Below are 18290 nucleotides of genomic sequence, written 5' to 3'. Positions count from 1 at the left end.
CCCTTTTACATAAAAAATAAAGGGAAATTTCATTTACGTCCTTCAGGAAGAGCATTAATCCTTACAGCGGAGCAGGCTTCGCACAATAATGTGTTATCTTAATCAAACTTCACCTGCTTAGTCGGCATTCGTCGTTTTATGTCTGCCCGGGAAGGTGCTAGTCTGCCGTTTTGCGTTACAAGGGAAAATCTAGGTCAAAATTAAATTAATCACAAAAAAAGACCAGGTACGTTTTCATGCGAAACAGACTTTTCGTCGCAACACGTCTGAAACTGTTGTGTAAGGCTTGCACGGGACAAAGACGCAAAGCTTGTGAAGTACTAAACACAATACCGATACATATAAGTTTGTACCGAAATAACGCCAAGGACGTTTGGATCCCTTTTACATTGTGCTCTATAATTTATACGAATATCGGGTAATAAGGCTGACATAGTTACATTAAATTAACGCGAAACTGATGCATTTTAGAAAATTGCGCTTGTGCGCAAGTTACTTTATTTACCCCCTTAGTACGGTACGCCGTCTCGTCGTCTCAATATTTTATACAGTGAGATTCCACGCTTTGTTCTGGTTTCCCGTTTTCCCCGCTAGCATCGATTCAGCGAGAGGCGTCTCTGGTAACTTAAAACGCGCTGAAATTGTCTGCACACAGCGAAAGTCTGTAAATAAACCTAGATTTGTGCGAATTGCACCCATAAGGGGGGAATCTGGTGATGAGTTTCGTTTTATTTCATATTATCTAATAGCGGGTTCTTACCTACATTGGCCCCCATTACCGAAACAGAATTTTCGTGACGCGGTGATATTTTATTTTTCATGTCATCATAAATATCTCGCAAGAGCTAAACTTACCTTATCGGATGAGTCTGCTATCGATTTCCTGGAGTATCGGTCCCCCAAGAAAACAATTAGATCCTGATAACTCGCCGATAATGTGATTATTACTCGAGATACTCGTCCTAGAATACACCAATCAACGGCAGAAACGAATGCAGTTACTAAGTTGACCATTATGAGAGTTAATAACTGCGGCAGTCATCGTCATGGAGAATTCTTTACTACTCCTTCAATGATCTGTAACAAAAATGTTACGTTAATATTTTGGAAACATAAGTATTTTTTGAACATTCTTTTGGAAAAGATTATTTCCATATCTTTTAGGATTGACTAAACGGATCTAATCCATAATTTCTTTAACCCGTTAGCTGAAAGGTGATAAATTTGTTATGATAAGATAACGTTTTTTCATCGCCTCATTTTAAAATTAACCGTAATTTCATTCACATTAATTTTATATTACATCCACATTATAAGATAAAACAGATAATATAATCATCTAAAAAAGTAGTTTTTTAAAGGATTTTATTAAACTTTTCAAGTTTTCTGACTCTATAAAAATTATTCCACTACTCCTTTCTTTTTTTACGATTTGTGACCAACTTTAGAGCTTCATTATCTCGCAGAACGCTGACTCCGCGAAATTTTAAATCACGATCATCTTATGTGCTTTGCCTGGCTTATTTTCTCGAGTAATTAAATTTATCAAAAGCAAACCGGATCAAATGCAAAGCTAAGTTTGAAGTTTAAGTACCTGTAATTTCTGAACAATACGTAGATTAAAGACTGGCATTTCCGCCAGGCAACTTATCAAAAAAAATATAATTTTATTGTAATCTTACAGGACATATTTATACTGTACCAAAATGATGGAACAAAATTAATATATTTTTCTTTCAGTTCAATTTTAAAAAATCGCTGAAACAGGTCAATTAGTAAATAGAAATTGTCACTTTTCTGCAAAATGTGATGCTCGCCATTACTGAAAATCCTATTTCATCCATTAGATCTATCTCAGCCAACTTCAACTTGTCGAAGTCCTCAGTTTACAGAACTCTGAAGTCTCAAAAGTGGCATCCTTACAAAGTTAACGTCTTATAAGAACTATGGGCAGATGACACAGACAGAAGATTACAGTTTTGCGAGGAAATTAGAAATTATTTGAAAGATAAATCATAACTAAAAAAATCACTGACGAAGCAACTTTTTGCTTAAGCGGAACCGTGAACAGGCAAAATACTAGGTTTTGGAACCCAGAAAATCCGCATTGGATGCAAAAAACACAACGGCCGGAAAAAGTAAATGTTTGGCCTGGAATAGTAGGAAATCGCACACTGGGACCTTATTTTTTCGAGGGCAATTTGATGGGTGACATTTATTTGGATTTTTTGCTTTTTCAGCTTATTCCAGCCCTGGAACAAATTTTTCCTAACCCAAATAAGCACGATATGCCTGCTGGTGATGTCTGGTTCCAACAAGATGGTGCACCTCCACATTTTCGTCTCGAGTAAGAAATTACATTAATGAAGTTTTCACGATGGATAGGCAGAAGAAGGACGCTTGAATGGCCACCATGCTCCCCTGACTTAACCCCACTAGATTTATTTGTGGAGTTATCCAAAAAGCAAAGTGTATGTGAACAGACCTGACACTATCGAAGGATTGAAAAATCGTATCAGAGAAGAAATTCGAAACGTAACACCAAATGTTATTCAAAATGTAATTGATAACTTTGAACACAAATTGGGCATTGTGCAATGGATAATGGGGCCACTTTGAAGATTTGCTGTAATAAAATAAAAAGTACTACTAAATTATTGTTTTCATTTAATTCCTCCATTTTTTATATTTATACTATAAAATATAGAGCGTCCTATTAAAAAAAATGTCGGTAATGTTATAGGTCTGTCAAACATGGCTCAAAAATATTACAGAAAAGTGACAATTTTTATTTACTAATTGACCTGTTTCAACGATTTTTTTAAGTTTCAACTACAAAAAAAAAAATAATTTTGTTCCATCATTTTGGGATACAGTGTATATACCTGTAATAGCCACCCTCTCAATTTATATTGAACATTTTTTATTCACACAATTTGATTTATTACAGCAGTCGTCATTGTAAAATTACAGGAATATTACATTAAATTTTTCTATTCAGTGCCGACAGTGTAAAATTACATTTAAATTACATTAAACGATTCAAATTACTGGGAATTTCGGTTTTATAATAACAATTGTATATGTAAGATCATTTTGGGATACAGAGTATATACCTGTAATATCCACCTTCTCAATTCATATTGAAAATTTTTTATTTGCACAATTTGATTTATTACAGCAGTCGTCATTGTAAAATTACAGGAATATTACATTAAATTTTTCAATTTAGTACCGACAGTGTAAAATCACATTTAAATTACATTAAACGTTTCAAATTACTGGGAATTCCGATTTTATAATAACAATTGTATATGTAAGATCATTTTGGGATATAGTGTGTATACCTGTAATAGCCACCCTCTCAATTTATATTGAAAATTTTTTATTCGCACAATTTGATTTATTACAGCAGTCGTCATTGTAAAATTACAGGAATATTACATTAAATTTTTCAATTTAATGCCGACAGTGTAAAGTTACATTTAAATTACATTAAACGTTTCAAATTACTGGGAATTCCGATTTTATAATAACAATTGTATATGTAAGATCATTTTGGGATACAGTGCATATACTTGTAATATTCACCCTCTCAATTTATATTGAACATTTTTTATTCGCACAATTTGATTTATTACAGCAGTCGTCATTATAAAATTACAGGAATATTACATTAAATTTTTCAATTTAGTGCCGACAGTGTAAAGTTACATATGCAAGATAGACGTAAAATTACATTACCAGTTGTTAGTATTTCTACTACGCTCATCTGAAAAACATATTTACAGAATTTACACAATATTTACTGTGAATTTACCACGTCTTGTGGCGTCGGTTTCTAGAATGGTTTTAGGGCAAACCTCCATCATATCTGGTTTTCGTGTTTTGGCGAATCTCATGCCCGTTCTCTAACATTTTAATTGGCCCTCCTGCGTTTTTCGTTTTGCATTGAAGAACTTGTGTAAGTAATGTAAAAATGAACGATGTAAGCGCGATATAAATCTCAAGACATGACATATAAACCTCCAGAGACAACATAATACATAAACAAATGTCGCACCCCCTTAATCCTAAAAAATGCGGCCGCTTTTCGCCGGAACTTGTTAAGAGGTTTTTATATCTGCCTATAATGTTACTCAGGAATTTGAAGAGCGCTTTTTAGAGAAGAAGTTTTTTCCGTAACAAGAGATAAATTACGTAAGTTGAGTTTAGATCCTTTGGGATAAAATTCTATCCGGCAAAGAAAGAATTTACGAAGTAATTTGAATGAATAACTTAATTTCATAAACGGAATAATTTCCAGACTTCCCGAGGTTTCGATTAAAGATCCGTCGAATTTTTCTTCCACGAAATATTCGCGATTGTACACAGGGCGACAGAAATGATGGAGAGGTCTTTCAGGAGAGATAAAAGATAGTATCGCTTAAAAAAAATTAATAATAATTATTAAACGCTAGCTTGACATATTAAATGTAAACAGTTTAATTTTCGCATTAGTGCAGACATTATATATTGTACGGCGTGGGTAAAGTTAGTACTTTTCGCACAATAGTAAAAATATGATATGAAAAAGAATAATGAAAACTACTGTCAAAATTCCTTCAGCTGAAATGGAAGCATTAAATCTGTCCCATATCGCTTCGGAAACCTTCAGTGTGTAGGCAGATGTCCGAATCCATTAAAAAGATCCATTATTGAGTACACAAAACTTCCAGAGTACTCCCAAAGGGATTTTCCTCATAACGCGACAATAATTTCAGTGTTAACTACGTTCTTCCTGCAAGACTGATAACAAACATTTTGCATTTACCTAGTTTAGATCCATTTTCAGTTGCGCCATTGTGCTTTAATAGAACTTTTTCAACGCAACGCTGAAAAGTTAAAGTCATATCTAGTTTGGATTTATACTCGGCTTTACGTCATTAGCACGGATACGCTTCAATGGGGGCCGTTTGCGAACCCTGTGCATTTTCGTACTTAAATGTTGTTTTATTATAGTTTCCAAAACGTGCACAAAGAGAGTCGCGCGATTTGAGCTGTTTTTGTCGAGTTACTGACGTTGGGATAAAATTAATTCTCGTGTTTACGCTATGCTGATGACAGGCATAGGTGGGTGCCAGACTTGCTAGAAAAAAATCTCTAAACACTGAATTATGAATCTCCGTAATTTGTTACGGCGCTAGATGCAGAATGCCATGCGGATGGGGTCGTTTCCGTAAGTGAAATTCTACACAGGGCGACAAAGACTGGTATAATTCAATTGTACGTATTGAATCGTTGTCTTCCGTAATATCTTCTATTAAAAGTCTTGTCTATGGTTAGATATCTTTTTTTATCTTTATTTCTTTATATCTCTTTTTCTAAATGTTTGATTTTATGTACTAGAAGGGAAGCTGCTTGACCAAACCATCCAAGTAAAATGTGGAAACGAAAAGGTCTCTTAGTAGTAGCTGCTTTTTGATGTGATTAGTCCTTATTAAGTAATAATTAATGCAGGATGTTTCTTTGAATGGTTTCATAACAATTTTACAATATATCAAATGTGTTTTTTATATTAATTATATGGAATCCAGTGGTACTGACTAAATAGAAGTCATTTGAGTCGAGTACTCACTTCAACTGGGATGCCGTCCCTGCTTTTAAAACTGCAAATACCCAGAGTTGACGTTCGTACACAGCCACAGCAGATCTTACGGGTGTCGGTTTAATGTGGTTGCCTGGGCCCTAGCTGGATTCCAGGGCTTTACTTTTCGAATTTTCGACCTATTGGAATATTTATATCATCTTCGTCGACTAAATAAATTATGTACAGGGTGTTACCTTGGCTAGGTGCGAATTTCGTCGTATCCGGAAATTTTCGAATTTCCGAAATTCGGATCTAATTTTTCATTGCGATACGCAAATCGATCTGTCGGGAATAAAGGCTGCTGCATCGGGGTAGCTTGGGCTGCATGGAGCGTCTTCCGGGCGCGACGGCGGGAAAATTGGAAACATCGGTAAAAACGTCCAATTCCCGCGCCGCGTCATTCGGAAGGGGGCTGTTGACGACATTGGCCTTCGTCAACGTACGAGTCGAGTACTCACTCCAACTGGGATGCCGTCCCTGCTTTTAGAACTGCAAATACCCAGAGTTGACGTTCGTACACAGGCACAGCAGAACTTACGGTTGTCGGTTTAATGCGGTTCCCTGGACCCTGGCTGGATTCCGGGTCTTTACTTTTCGCGTTTTCGATCTATTGGAATTTTTATATCAACTTCGTTGACTAAATAAATGATATACAGGATGTTTGGAAAATTTCGTATTTCCGAAATTCAGACCTAATTTTTCATTGCGATACGGAAATCGAGATGTAGGAGATGAGGGCTGCTGCATCGGGGTATTTTGGGCTGCATGGAGCGCCTTCTGGACGAGACGGCGGGAAAATTGGAAGCATTCGGTGAAAACGTCCAATTCCCGCGCCCGTCATTCGGAAGGAGGCTGTTGACGACATTGGCCTTCGTCAACGTCGACCATCGCGGCGAGAGTGTTTTGTAGCTGCTTAGAGCGGTTCGGAGCGCGACGACGGAATTTTGGAAAGATAGGTACAAATTCCAAAGGGTAAATTTTGAATTGAGAAAAAATTGATTTGGCTAAGTAGAAGGAATAAGACGAAGGCGTGACAATTTCGAACAGCGGCGCGGCGTTTCCCTAGCCGCATTTGTGGGTGGAGCTATCTCAGACGCAAACTTATATGTGTCGGTCTGTAATCATTTAAAGAAATATCTTGTATTTTAAATATAATTCACCAGCTAATTATGTAAAAAACAGCTACTATATCTCAAAATTTGTCCACAGTTTCCCGAAGACTATTTTGATGTTAGCGGTAGATTATATACGTTATTAAGGTTTTACCATCCACATTTTTATCAGGATTTGGAGCTATTCGAGTGAATTTCGATAGTGGATTCTACTTTGAATAATCAAGGAAGTGGGTTATATCTGTAAAATTAGCAGACGAACGGTGGTCGCAGTGGGATAAGTTAATTTTGAATGCTGCCGAAAACAATGGGTACATTTTAAACCTATAATTTCGAGCAATTTAATTTTGATGCGAATTCTATGGTAGCGAATTCCGATTCGATCCGCACCGGCCCCAGAGGTATCCCCCATTTTATTCCATTAAATAAACGCCGAATAAAACAACAACGGCGAAAGGTATTTTTATGACCCACTAATACAATAATTAATGAGAGTCAATTAAAACAATTACGCATCGCTGTTGATCTAAATTAAAACGCGAGAGCAAATCCAGTTTTGATTGGGGTTAAATTTATTCCGGCCAGTTTATAATCGATATTTATAAAAGTTTATTACAACTAATAACGATAGTTGAAAACAAACTTTACACTGTTTAGTCCTTGTTCGACTAACGATGTGCGAAGTTAGTATAAAGCGGCTCCCTCTGATTTACGAAATATGATCAATCTGCTCAGAAAAGGTAAGAATCTTTCACTTAACTAAAACAACATTTTTATCATGACGCCTCTGTAAAAGCAAGGCAAAAAAAGAAAATATACAGAAACAGTACACAATGTTTCATCTGTTTTATTATATGCAAACTATGGTGGCCTCTATACAAGGTGTTAACGAAATAAGTACTCAAAATTTGAGAGTATGTAAAACATGTCGAAATATGATGAAAACCTTAATACAGATTTTGTCAGTGGCGGCCCCTAAAGAAAATGCAACCCCTTGAAGGGGTAACTCAGGAAACAGTAGTTTCTATTGCGTAATTTCAAAAGGGTTTAATATTAAATCACGAAATTTTGGGGTTGTATTACTATTTGTATGCTTAATAATCAGTAAAATATACAAATCAAAATTTGCTACAGGGGCGTAAGAAAATGCGGGACCATGGGACAAATTTTAAAATTTTTTATTGTACGCATTTTTTTCTAGTTCTGTAACCGAAAATATGAAAATTTATCATATTTTGCATAAAAAAGGTACTCTTGTTAGATTTTAATAGCATCAGTCGTTTTCTAGTAAAATCCATTTCAATAATTCACAGTGCAACAATTTTCACACCCAAAAACCAGACCCTAAAATTTCGTGATTTAATATTAAATCATTTTGAAGTTATGCAATAAAAACTGGTTCCTGAGTTACCTCTTCAAGCTGCTACTAAGATTTTCATCATATTTCGACATATTTTACACACTCTCAAATTTTGAGTACTTATTTCATTAACACCTTGTACATAAAAAAAAACAAAAACGTAACTTTTTGGGTCGATTCTAAATCTAAAAAAAGCTCACTCAATCAGCGACTTACCGCCGATATAAAACCTTAACAGAAAAAAAAGTCATCAGCGACTTACCGATATGAGAAAGATGATATTATTGTATCTTTTTTCGGGCTCTCTAGTGTGGGGGAGGCATACACACCCTGGCCCCTCTCCTAGCTACGCCCATGTCAAATACATTTTGTTGTGAATAACAAACAAAATTGTTATCATTGTACAGTTTAGATTTAGAACAAAAAAGAACCCGTCATTTGGATTTACAAAAGTAAGATTTAGATCAGTGGAACACGTAACCCAAATATTTCTCCATGCTATTGGGTAATCCACAATACTTTTTTTATATACGGTTTCGTCCACGTACGGTTGCATACGTTCGCTCCAATTTTTATTTATACGGCAATGAACAGATTTCTGGGAACGTATAAAATATATGCCATGTCTCATTTGGTATGCATGGGTACGAAATTTAAATATAATAAAGTTCGAGTGTGATGAATAATACAATGTACATATACATAATACATATAGTACGCGCCTTGTGCAAACAGATTTGTGGAATTTATTTACCAGGCTCTGATTACTTTCTCTGTAATTAAGGAGGCCTAATTGAAGGCTCGACGCGGCTTTTAGTTTACTCGTTAATTAACAGAAATAAACTACAGGATTTGTTTATTTACCACCAATACCCCGCAGTGTGGCATAATTTGATAGTAATCCAAATCGGTATACAGTGTATCGGTAAATCCTTGATCTCTTTTGAATGTCACCACGCATTAGGCTTGGTACCGTTTTATAAGATTCAGAAACGTATTTTAGACGTTTCAAGTAGAGTATCTACCGTACTGACATTTTTTTATACTTTCTAGAACTAAAACCAAACTGTACTTTTCTGTACAAAACTTGAAAAACAAATTTACCTAGTTTAGAATCTATAAAGTTTGCAAAATCAGATGTTTTTCCCTTCATATTGGTTATCTATGTGTCTTCAATATTTTTTAAGAACTGAGAAGTAATCCAGGTTCTTGTAAATTTAGTCCAGCTTCTGTAGTGCAGGTGTCAGCATACGGGTTTTTCAGGGGAGGCTAGCCTCCGTTGTTTTCGTAAGCGATCAGGATCGGCTGTGTAAATCGTTTTGTTGCGGCCAAATAAATAATCACTGTTTTAAATATTATTCTCTTCTCTTGTATTGTATTACATAATGACATATTAGACCACCTTTTAATGTTCTTTACGCAAAAGCATAGAAACAGGCGTTAGTTTGAAATTTTTTAACAAAAATGTAATTTTGGATTTGGTAGAAATTGTTCTGACCATATTGTTATGTGGGATGTCACAAAAATGAGGAAACGTTCCCAATAATAAGGGTGGAAAACTGCTTAGTTTTGGTCACACAGAGTTGAAATGACTGATTTCTTTTGTTTTTGGGAAAACTTCTTTATTTTTCATTTTATGAAGAAAAGTCATTTTTGTTAAGTAATTTCGTTTGTGTTCAAATGTACAAAAATGTAGTGTTAAGTGGATCAACATATGCAGAGTGTACAGGGTATCTCAAACTCGATAGTATCGGCCTATTGTGAGGATATAAAAAATTTAAATAAAATTTGGGACACGTGGTGTTAAATGGGATACGGTAGCTTCATTTTCAATCGAAAGTATTATCTTTGGAATTGGATTGAAAAAAATTAAGCAGCACGTGGATAATCAATCCCGCAAATTGTCTTAACTGTAGGTATAGGCAACAAAAAATGTTTAATATAAAATTTTAGACTTTTTCATATAAAGCATCGAAAATTGTTTAAGCACATTCTTGGGTGGGAACACAATATAAATTAACAATTTTATTGCGGTGGCAGAAGTCCTTGTCTTGAGGCGCCACGTTGAGCGCCAGTTGTCATACCGAGGTTGCGGTATTTGCGGGTTCAAAGTGGAACGACGAGGAGACGAAAGAAAGTCGACCTGACAAACTACTGAGGCGACAGAGGACCTTCTTCACAAAAAATTAGATCTGAGGAGTACGTTATATTCCTACCCAAAGCTGCTGTGCTTTTCCATCCGAAAATTGGCGCGTTTCTTTGAGGGAGAAAATCCCTTATGAACCTAATGGAGTCTCCAAGCTAGGCTTTCATGTATATAATTAATTGGGTGATTCAACTAACAAATTCCCAGACATCTGGAAGACTGCTCACATATGTGATATTCTCAGGGGGGTGGTTTTGTAGGTGCGCGTTGTTTATCCATTTCTTGACGGAAATAGAAAGCACCGAACCAAATCCGTCATTACTTCTACATTTTTGTATGTCGTAAAACAATATTTTAACATACAGGGTGGTCAAATAGAAACGAAACAGAGCTATTTTCAGAAACAGCGTCAAGATTGTAGAAAAACGCTCAGACCCGTTGATTTTAGATTAAACGGGGACATTCTTTGCTGGTATTTTTGACTACTTAGTTGATTAAATGTTCAAACTGATGACTGCCCGCTTCCATAAAAGAATAAAGATTTTGTTCGAAACGTTCGCGCACATTCCGAAGCATTTCCGGAGTGATTCGACGGCATTCGTCGACGATTCTTTGACGCAAATCTTCCAGCGACGCTGGCTGTGTTTTATAGATTTTACTTTTTAGGTATCCCCACAAAAAGAAATCAAGGGGCGATAAATCCGGTGATCGTGGAGGCCACTCAATGCTGCCTCTTCTCCCAATCCAATTCCGTAGAAAACGTTGGTCCAAATACTGACGGACAATTAACGCATAATGCGGAGGAGCACCGTCCTGTTGAAAAATCAAATGATCTTCATCATACTCTGGAACATTTTCAATAATATCAGTCAAGGCAGGGTCAATAGCGTCTTCCAGTAATTGCAAATACATTTGGCCAGTCAAATTACCAGGTAGAAAAAAAGGACCCACCAGCCGGTCACCGAAAATTCCAGCCCATACATTTAATTTTTCCGGTTGCTGTGTATGCACCTCGTGAAAAACTCTTGGGTTTGAATCGGACCAATAGCGGCAATTGTGACGATTTACCGTCCCGTTCAAGAAAAAACTGCATTCATCAGAAAAACAGATGTTAAAAAGGAACTGTGGATCGTTCCCTGCTCGCTCACTCATTATTTCGCAAAATTGCAAACGGCGGTCATAATCATCCTCATGAAGTTCCTGGACTAAATGTATTTTGTATGGATGGAATTTATTCTTCTTCAAAATGGTTTGTATGCTAGTTCGATTGATCCCAGACACAGATGCCAGCTGCCTCGTACTTAATGTAGGATCAAGATGAACTTGTCCCAAAACTGCAACTTCACTAGCTTCATTAACTATAGGTTTTTCAATTTCTCGTTTTTTATTGGCTACGTTCCCTGTCTCTTGAAATTTTTTTACTAACTCTAGAACATACTTCCTCCTGACATGTCGATCTTGATGTTGTTCATTAAATAGCTGAGCTGTTCTATTCGCACATTTATTGTTCATAAAGTAAAGCGAAATGATATCTACCCTTTCCGCAATGGAATAAACCATAGTGTTTAATTTTCAAAAACACAATTAAATAAACTACCAACCAACGCTTCCAAATAATACTAGAAAATAATTTGGAATCCACTAATTTTACGTTCATTGTGTGCATAGCATTCATTTCTGTTTTTTGTAATTGTGTTTTTTTACGAAAGTGATAGCAAATCGCCAAAAACCAATGTAACGCAAGAAATATTAAATTTATACCATTGGCGTACTTAACTCGACTAACTGACATTTCTACCGTTACTAATTGTTTGTACATAAGTTTCAAAATTCTTAATAAGTATTGGGCGGAATTATAAAATTTAAAGTCTATTGTAAAGAGAATTGTAAGAGCTTTCAAAAGAAATATTACTCAACCCCCAATGCCATTTAAATATTTTGGGGTGATGCTTTTGGGTGAAAGTGGCGGAGTCAAAAATACCAGCAAAGAATGTCCCCCTTTAATCTAAAATCGACGGGTCTGAGCTTTTTCTACAATCTTGACGCAGTTCCTGAAAATGGCTCCGTTTCGTTTTCATTTGATCACCCTGTATATCTATGTTGATTTTTCTGATTTTGCAGCGATATAAATCAAAAGTTATCTACATAAGCAGCAAGGACAGTAATAGGGGGGTAATGCAGGTAATCAGCTCAGATATTTTGAAAGCTATTGATTAGGACTCAAATTCCAGAGCGTGGGCAATTTCGCCTTTTTACGCGTCCCAGGCAGCGAAGAGAATGTAAGAAACACAGCGGGGTGAATTAAATGTAGAATGAAGACATAACAGGCGTTCGTCGAGAGGCGTTTTTTTTTTCGTTTCATTTCATTCCAATTCGTACGGTACAATAAAAAGCAATTATTCCCTTATAAATTAAACGTCGACATTTTTGGCAAGTTAATACTGGAAATTACTTACCCTTCCCTGCTGGCCCCTACGCTTCTCTACACATTTCTCGTTTAATCAACTGTCCCGGGCTTCTTCGTGAAAGGATTTGACAAAAAAGAAAATAGTCATGAAATATGTGTCTCTTATTGATTGACCTTTAAAATTCGAATAATATTTAAGCAACGGTTACACACTACAAGATCAATCATCCTGACTAAATTCATGCACAGTGTCCCAAAGCTTTAGCTTTATTCAAATGATCAATTTTTGGCAAATATTTGTAGAACTATGTCAATTTTTTGTAAGAGTCGCTTTGAAGAAATTGAAAAGCTCAGTAAAGATGAAATACAAGGTGCGTTTTTTCGAATAGCAGGGATTTTCCTGAAAATTTGCATACAAGCTCATCTGACCCTCCACTTCAAAAGTTATGTTGTCTAGATGTGTGCTTTTTTTATTTGAGGGTGAAAACTACCCTTGTACGAAAAAAATGCGAAAATCGCAGATTTACGTATTTTAAAGATTAAATTCATGTTCAAATATGTTGGATAAAGTTCATTTCATGTTTTTTAATATAATTTATGAAATTTAATTACTTTTCAACCCTTAAAAATCCTTAAAAAGTACCCTTCCATGGACAAAAAATAGAAAAAAAAGTTTTTAACAGTTTAAAATATTCTTTTGGTGCATTCACAATGTATTGCATTTCTTTTGTTATTCATTAGAAAGCTTACGACTCATTACGAAGTTGCAACCCTTAAAAACCATCCCTTATAATAAAATAAACAAAAAAATATTATTGAAAGCTTGAGATGTTTTAATGGTATGCATATGTTGAATTATAAATTTTTTATTGGTTTTTCAAATGATCTATGATATTTTGCAACTTTTCAGCCACCCAAAAATCCCTTATGGAAACCTACCCCTCATAAAAAAAACCCTACCCTTTATAGAAAAATTTCCTAAAAATTATATGTGAGTATGATAATATAATTATTATTTTTTCAATTTTATTGAATATATTCTTAATATTTTTTTATTAAATTAATATCAAATATACATGTGAACTCGGATACGTGTGTGTATGTATATTATTAAAATACTTACTCAAATCAGTTCACAAGTGCTCCAAAATACACAAAGATGATGGTAATTTACCCGCTCCGAAAATTTTACCGAAAAAATGCGATTAACTTTTTTACCATAACTTTTGTAATTTTAAAGTTATAAATTTACTCAAAAAAATAGGGAATTTAAAGTTGAAACTTTAAGTTCTATGATTTGCAGTTTCTTTGAGCCCTTCGTTTTTTAGATTTGTAAGCTAAAAGGGCTCAGGAAAGGCAGTCTTAGTTTTGAGCTTCTAATGGTCATAACTCAGTCAAATTTTGTCCTACAAAAATTTATAAAAAAGCAAATTGTTCAGTAAGAAAAAACTTACAATTTCTTATTCCATCATTTTTTTAACTTTGTTAGTTTTTGAATTATTTTGAAAAAAGGCGATTTTTTAAAAAATTTAAAAATGTTATTCAAAAGTAAATGAAATTTTTTTTAAATTTAGGCTTCTAAAATCGTTCAAATTCCCAGAATCTACTGTTAATATATAAATAAAGTAAATTGCAGGAGGAATACGTTTAATTTTGCTTTTCCGTCAAGTCATTAATTTTAATACCGATTTTTTTTTCAAAAACCAAGACAATCATTTTATTTTGATTGTAACTTCATTAGTTTTCATGCTAATGACTTCTACCACCACTCAGCTTAAAGGTTTTTTCAAGAACTTTAGTAGGTGTTATATAAGTTTTCCTCGAAAAACCTTTAATTGTTCCCCTACAGGACGTTGAACGTTTCGATTATAGAAATTCGAAATTGACTTCAACTTCTGGGAGTCATAACTCGGGCTCTATACTAAAAAAAATAAGAAAAGCAATCTCTTTGCTATTTACTTAACCTTCATTTTTGCTTATGATCATTTTTTTGATAAAACTTGTAGTTTTTGAGATATTCGCGAAAAATGGCTCAAAAACATGCATTTTTGGGCTAAAAACGAACATGTTTAGGCGCAAAACTCAAAAAGTATCGACTGTACAAAAAATTCTTATAGAGCATTTTTTGCTTAAAATTAGTCCCTCTATCGAATCGGGTTATTTTTAACAAAAAAAATTCCCACCCTCCAGAAGGGGTGGCATCCACCCCTAGGGTAAAAGCACACATCGGCACTATATAACTTTTGTTTCTTAGGCTATTTCCTAGCTACAAATTTCACGTCAATCCATTCCATCCGAAAAAATTGGTAGCCAAAATGCTTCAGTGACTGGACTATAAAAGAAATTTAAAAAAATAGGTATTTCTAGTGAGGCCATCTATTGGAAATTGAAAGGTAGACCCTTCACTGATGTACTCTCAAAATTTCATGACATTTGGACGAATAGAAGCGGAGTTGTTGCATCTGAAGTGACAGTATGTTGGTGCATTATTGATTTTTTTTGATGTTGTGTTGTGTCAGTGTCAGTGTGTTTATCGAGTGTTTTTTTTTTCTTCACGTGGTTTACTATAGACGTACTCTTAAACTCAATGCACTTTTGGCATCTTTTGGTTATAGAATTCACAGCAGCTCTGATTAAATCTGGATTTTGCTTCAAATTAGTGCAGGCCTCATTTAGCCTTTGCACTGGCTGGTCTCTATTTGCTATAGGAACGGCATAAACGTCATTTTTCTAGGTTACTCCCAAATAAAATAATCTAAAATATTTAAATCAGGTGATGTAGGTGGCCAAGGTATGGGCCATTCCGACCAATCCATCTGTTTTGGTAGTAGCTTGTCAGCGAACTACCTGGCCAGAATGTGCTGGCCATTTGAAACCAGGTGCCGAATCGTTGGTCCGAAGGTATGTCCTCCATTAACTGGAAGAGGCTACTCTCCAAAAAATTTAAAATCAGATCGGAAGTTAGTCTAGGTGGCAAGATGTTTACTTGGATAAAATGTTTCATAACTCGTAAACCATTCACTTTTCGAGAAAAACAAAAGAATGTTTTTCCATCCGGAATGTTTCAGATCGTCATATTACCAATTAATTCAGTGGCGTAGAAGTTTTACTTTAAATATGGAAACGATATCCTTGTTTCTCCGCCACTGGTTTTTTAATTTGGACTGTATGCATACATAATTAGAAGATTTATTAAAAAAAAAGTGTACCAAATTTCTAAAATTTCTGAACCCTTGGATGGGACCGGATAGCCCGTCAGATCACCGGACATAATCCCACTGGATTATTTTTTGTAAAAGGTGCTTAAAAATATTGTCTACAAACAAAGACCAAATTGTCGACAGGTTGAAGCAAAATTTAAGACAGCCTGTGGGACATTAACAAGAGATTTAATACTCGTATTTTTTTTTCGTTTGGATAGCAGTGGAAGATAATTTATGCGTGATTATTCTTAAGGATGTGTTCGCTCTTTATCTTTGTTAAAAAAAAATGTACGTTATTACCTCTGCGGGGGTTTTAGCAGCATTTTATTGGATTACTTGGATAGGATATTTATTGGATGGCTTGTTAAGGCAGGAATTCGTATTCAAGTGGATTTCTAATTGCCAAATGTGAAATTCCAGGCTAAAAACGATTGAAATTGGCGCTTTGTAGTTGCAAATTAACAATGCATCCGCTTTTCGATGGAACAGTCGCAATTGTAATTACGAAATAATTTAACCTATTGATGAAGTAGTTTTCCAGATATCACAATACATTTCTAGGGTTCTTATTTATACGCTCGCATCAAAGGTGTCATGGAAACAAATTCGTTTGGAATCTGCTGATTTTTCATGGAGTACCTATATATGTGTTACAGCTTGAAGTAATTGTGATGTCAAATGGAAAAAACTACTTAGAAGCTTGTTTGGATCATCAAATATTCATCTCTGCCACTCTGTTTCTAATTATATCTTCTCTAAGCCTTTGGGCTTACATTACAAATAAAGTTCTTGGGCGTAACAATTGACGAGTGTCTCGGTTGGAAAGAGCATTGTGTTCAATTAGCTTCTAAACTGAATTCGGTTTGTTTCTTATTAATATACGCACCCTCCTCTCACAAGAGCACCTTACCATGGTTTACCATGCACAAGTGTCTTCAAGGTTGCGATATGGCATATGCTTTTGGGGACCAAGTGCTCACACTATGTACGTTTTTGTAGCACAGAAACGCATTATTAGATGTCTTGCTGGTATGGTGTACCTGTTAATTATTCCTGTAGAGAATTGTTTAAAAATTTTAAAATTTTAACTGTGGACTATATTTGTTCTAGCTCTGTGTTTTTGTTTTTAAGAATAAAAGCAATTTTATTTTAAATACATCCATTCACCAAAAGAATACAAGGTCTAAGGACAATTTTCACGTACCGCCTTGTAAATATACAGGGTGTTCCTAAATAAGTGTCGCAACTGAAAACTGTAAATTCCTCTTGAAAAAAGAAACATTATTTTCCTCTTCCATTTTTTTCTCTGGGCTTTCGTTTTCGAGATACACATTAACATACAACTCTCCCACTCATTTGGTTTTGAAAATTTTTAATATGTTGCCTACCTCGATAAAACATATTGATAACATATCAATTTTTAAAAGGTCCTTAAAGGACTATCTTACGAGAAAAGTTTTTTATAGTTTGCAAGAGTTTTTCGAAGTTAGGTAATATTCAGTGTAGGTAATGTTTAGTGTTAGTTTTTAAGTAAAAATTGTTACCATTCCTATACAAATGGATTTTGTCAACAGGAAAATAAATAAATTATTATTATTATTATTATTCACAAAATTAAACGTTGTGTCATTACTTCTCTGAACCTGTAGATTTACTGTTGTTATGTTTATTTAAGCATGTCGATATCTATTAATAATTTAAATTTGTTTCTGTATTTTTGTATTTGTATTTCTTTCATAATTTTTTTATTTTCAATGTATATCTTCCGTTTCTCATGCGTTTCCTATAATTGGGTGTATGTGTAACTGTTGAAAATAAAAATGTCTATTATTATTATTATTATTGGTTATTATAGTTCGACTAATTCTCTGGTTCGGATACTTATGGTGAAATAAGTCACATACCTCCTGTTGACCACAGATTTTATCCAAGCATTATACTGAGTGTTTATGACCAATAGAACGAACCATTCCTTAATGTTTTTTCCTTTTCTATATTTTGTACTGAAGTCTGCAATATTTTTATGAAAAACCTTATATTCTACTAACCAGGTGTTTCTTGCAATTTATGTACAGGATGTTTCATAAAACTGACACAGATGGACCAGATTTTCTCTGATTCATTTTGTTAATTTTTTCATGAAATCTTTTGAAGTTGTATATTTACTGACCAGCCGCTTTTTAGAAAATCCATATATGTACTGGGTGTTCCATAAAATTGATCCATATCTGAAACGGTCAATTTTTATCCTTTTCACTTTTAACTTTGTCTTTATTTACTAAAGTCTTTTAATGAAAAATTGTATACTTATTAACCAGTTGTCTTTTTGAATTTTTATACTGAGTATTTATGACCAATAGAACGAAACATTCCTTAATGTTTTTTCCTTTTCTATATTTTGTACTGAAGTCTGCAATATTTTTATGAAAAACC

General features: G+C 34.6%; 1 protein-coding gene across 3 annotated transcripts in view; it reads left to right on the top strand.

Annotated features, from left to right (window-relative positions):
- Nucleotides 1–18290, top strand: part of LOC108909281 (solute carrier family 12 member 4) — a 147835-nt gene that overhangs the window by 91446 nt on the left and 38099 nt on the right. Inside the window, exon 1 of one of the 3 annotated variants that reach the window (XM_018713606.1) lies at nt 7432–7481. The exons of the other annotated variants lie outside the window; for them this stretch is intronic. Coding sequence (XP_018569122.1) covers nt 7460–7481 — 22 coding nt within the window. The 5' untranslated portion in view covers nt 7432–7459. Of the gene's footprint in view, nt 1–7431; nt 7482–18290 lie in introns of those variants that run through there. 3 annotated transcript variants of the gene reach the window in all.

The sequence above is a fragment of the Anoplophora glabripennis genome, unplaced genomic scaffold (genome assembly GCF_000390285.2).
Source record: "Anoplophora glabripennis isolate ALB-LARVAE unplaced genomic scaffold, Agla_2.0 scaffold9, whole genome shotgun sequence".
NCBI lineage: Eukaryota > Metazoa > Arthropoda > Insecta > Coleoptera > Cerambycidae > Anoplophora > Anoplophora glabripennis.
This window is presented reverse-complemented; position numbering and strand designations above follow the sequence as displayed.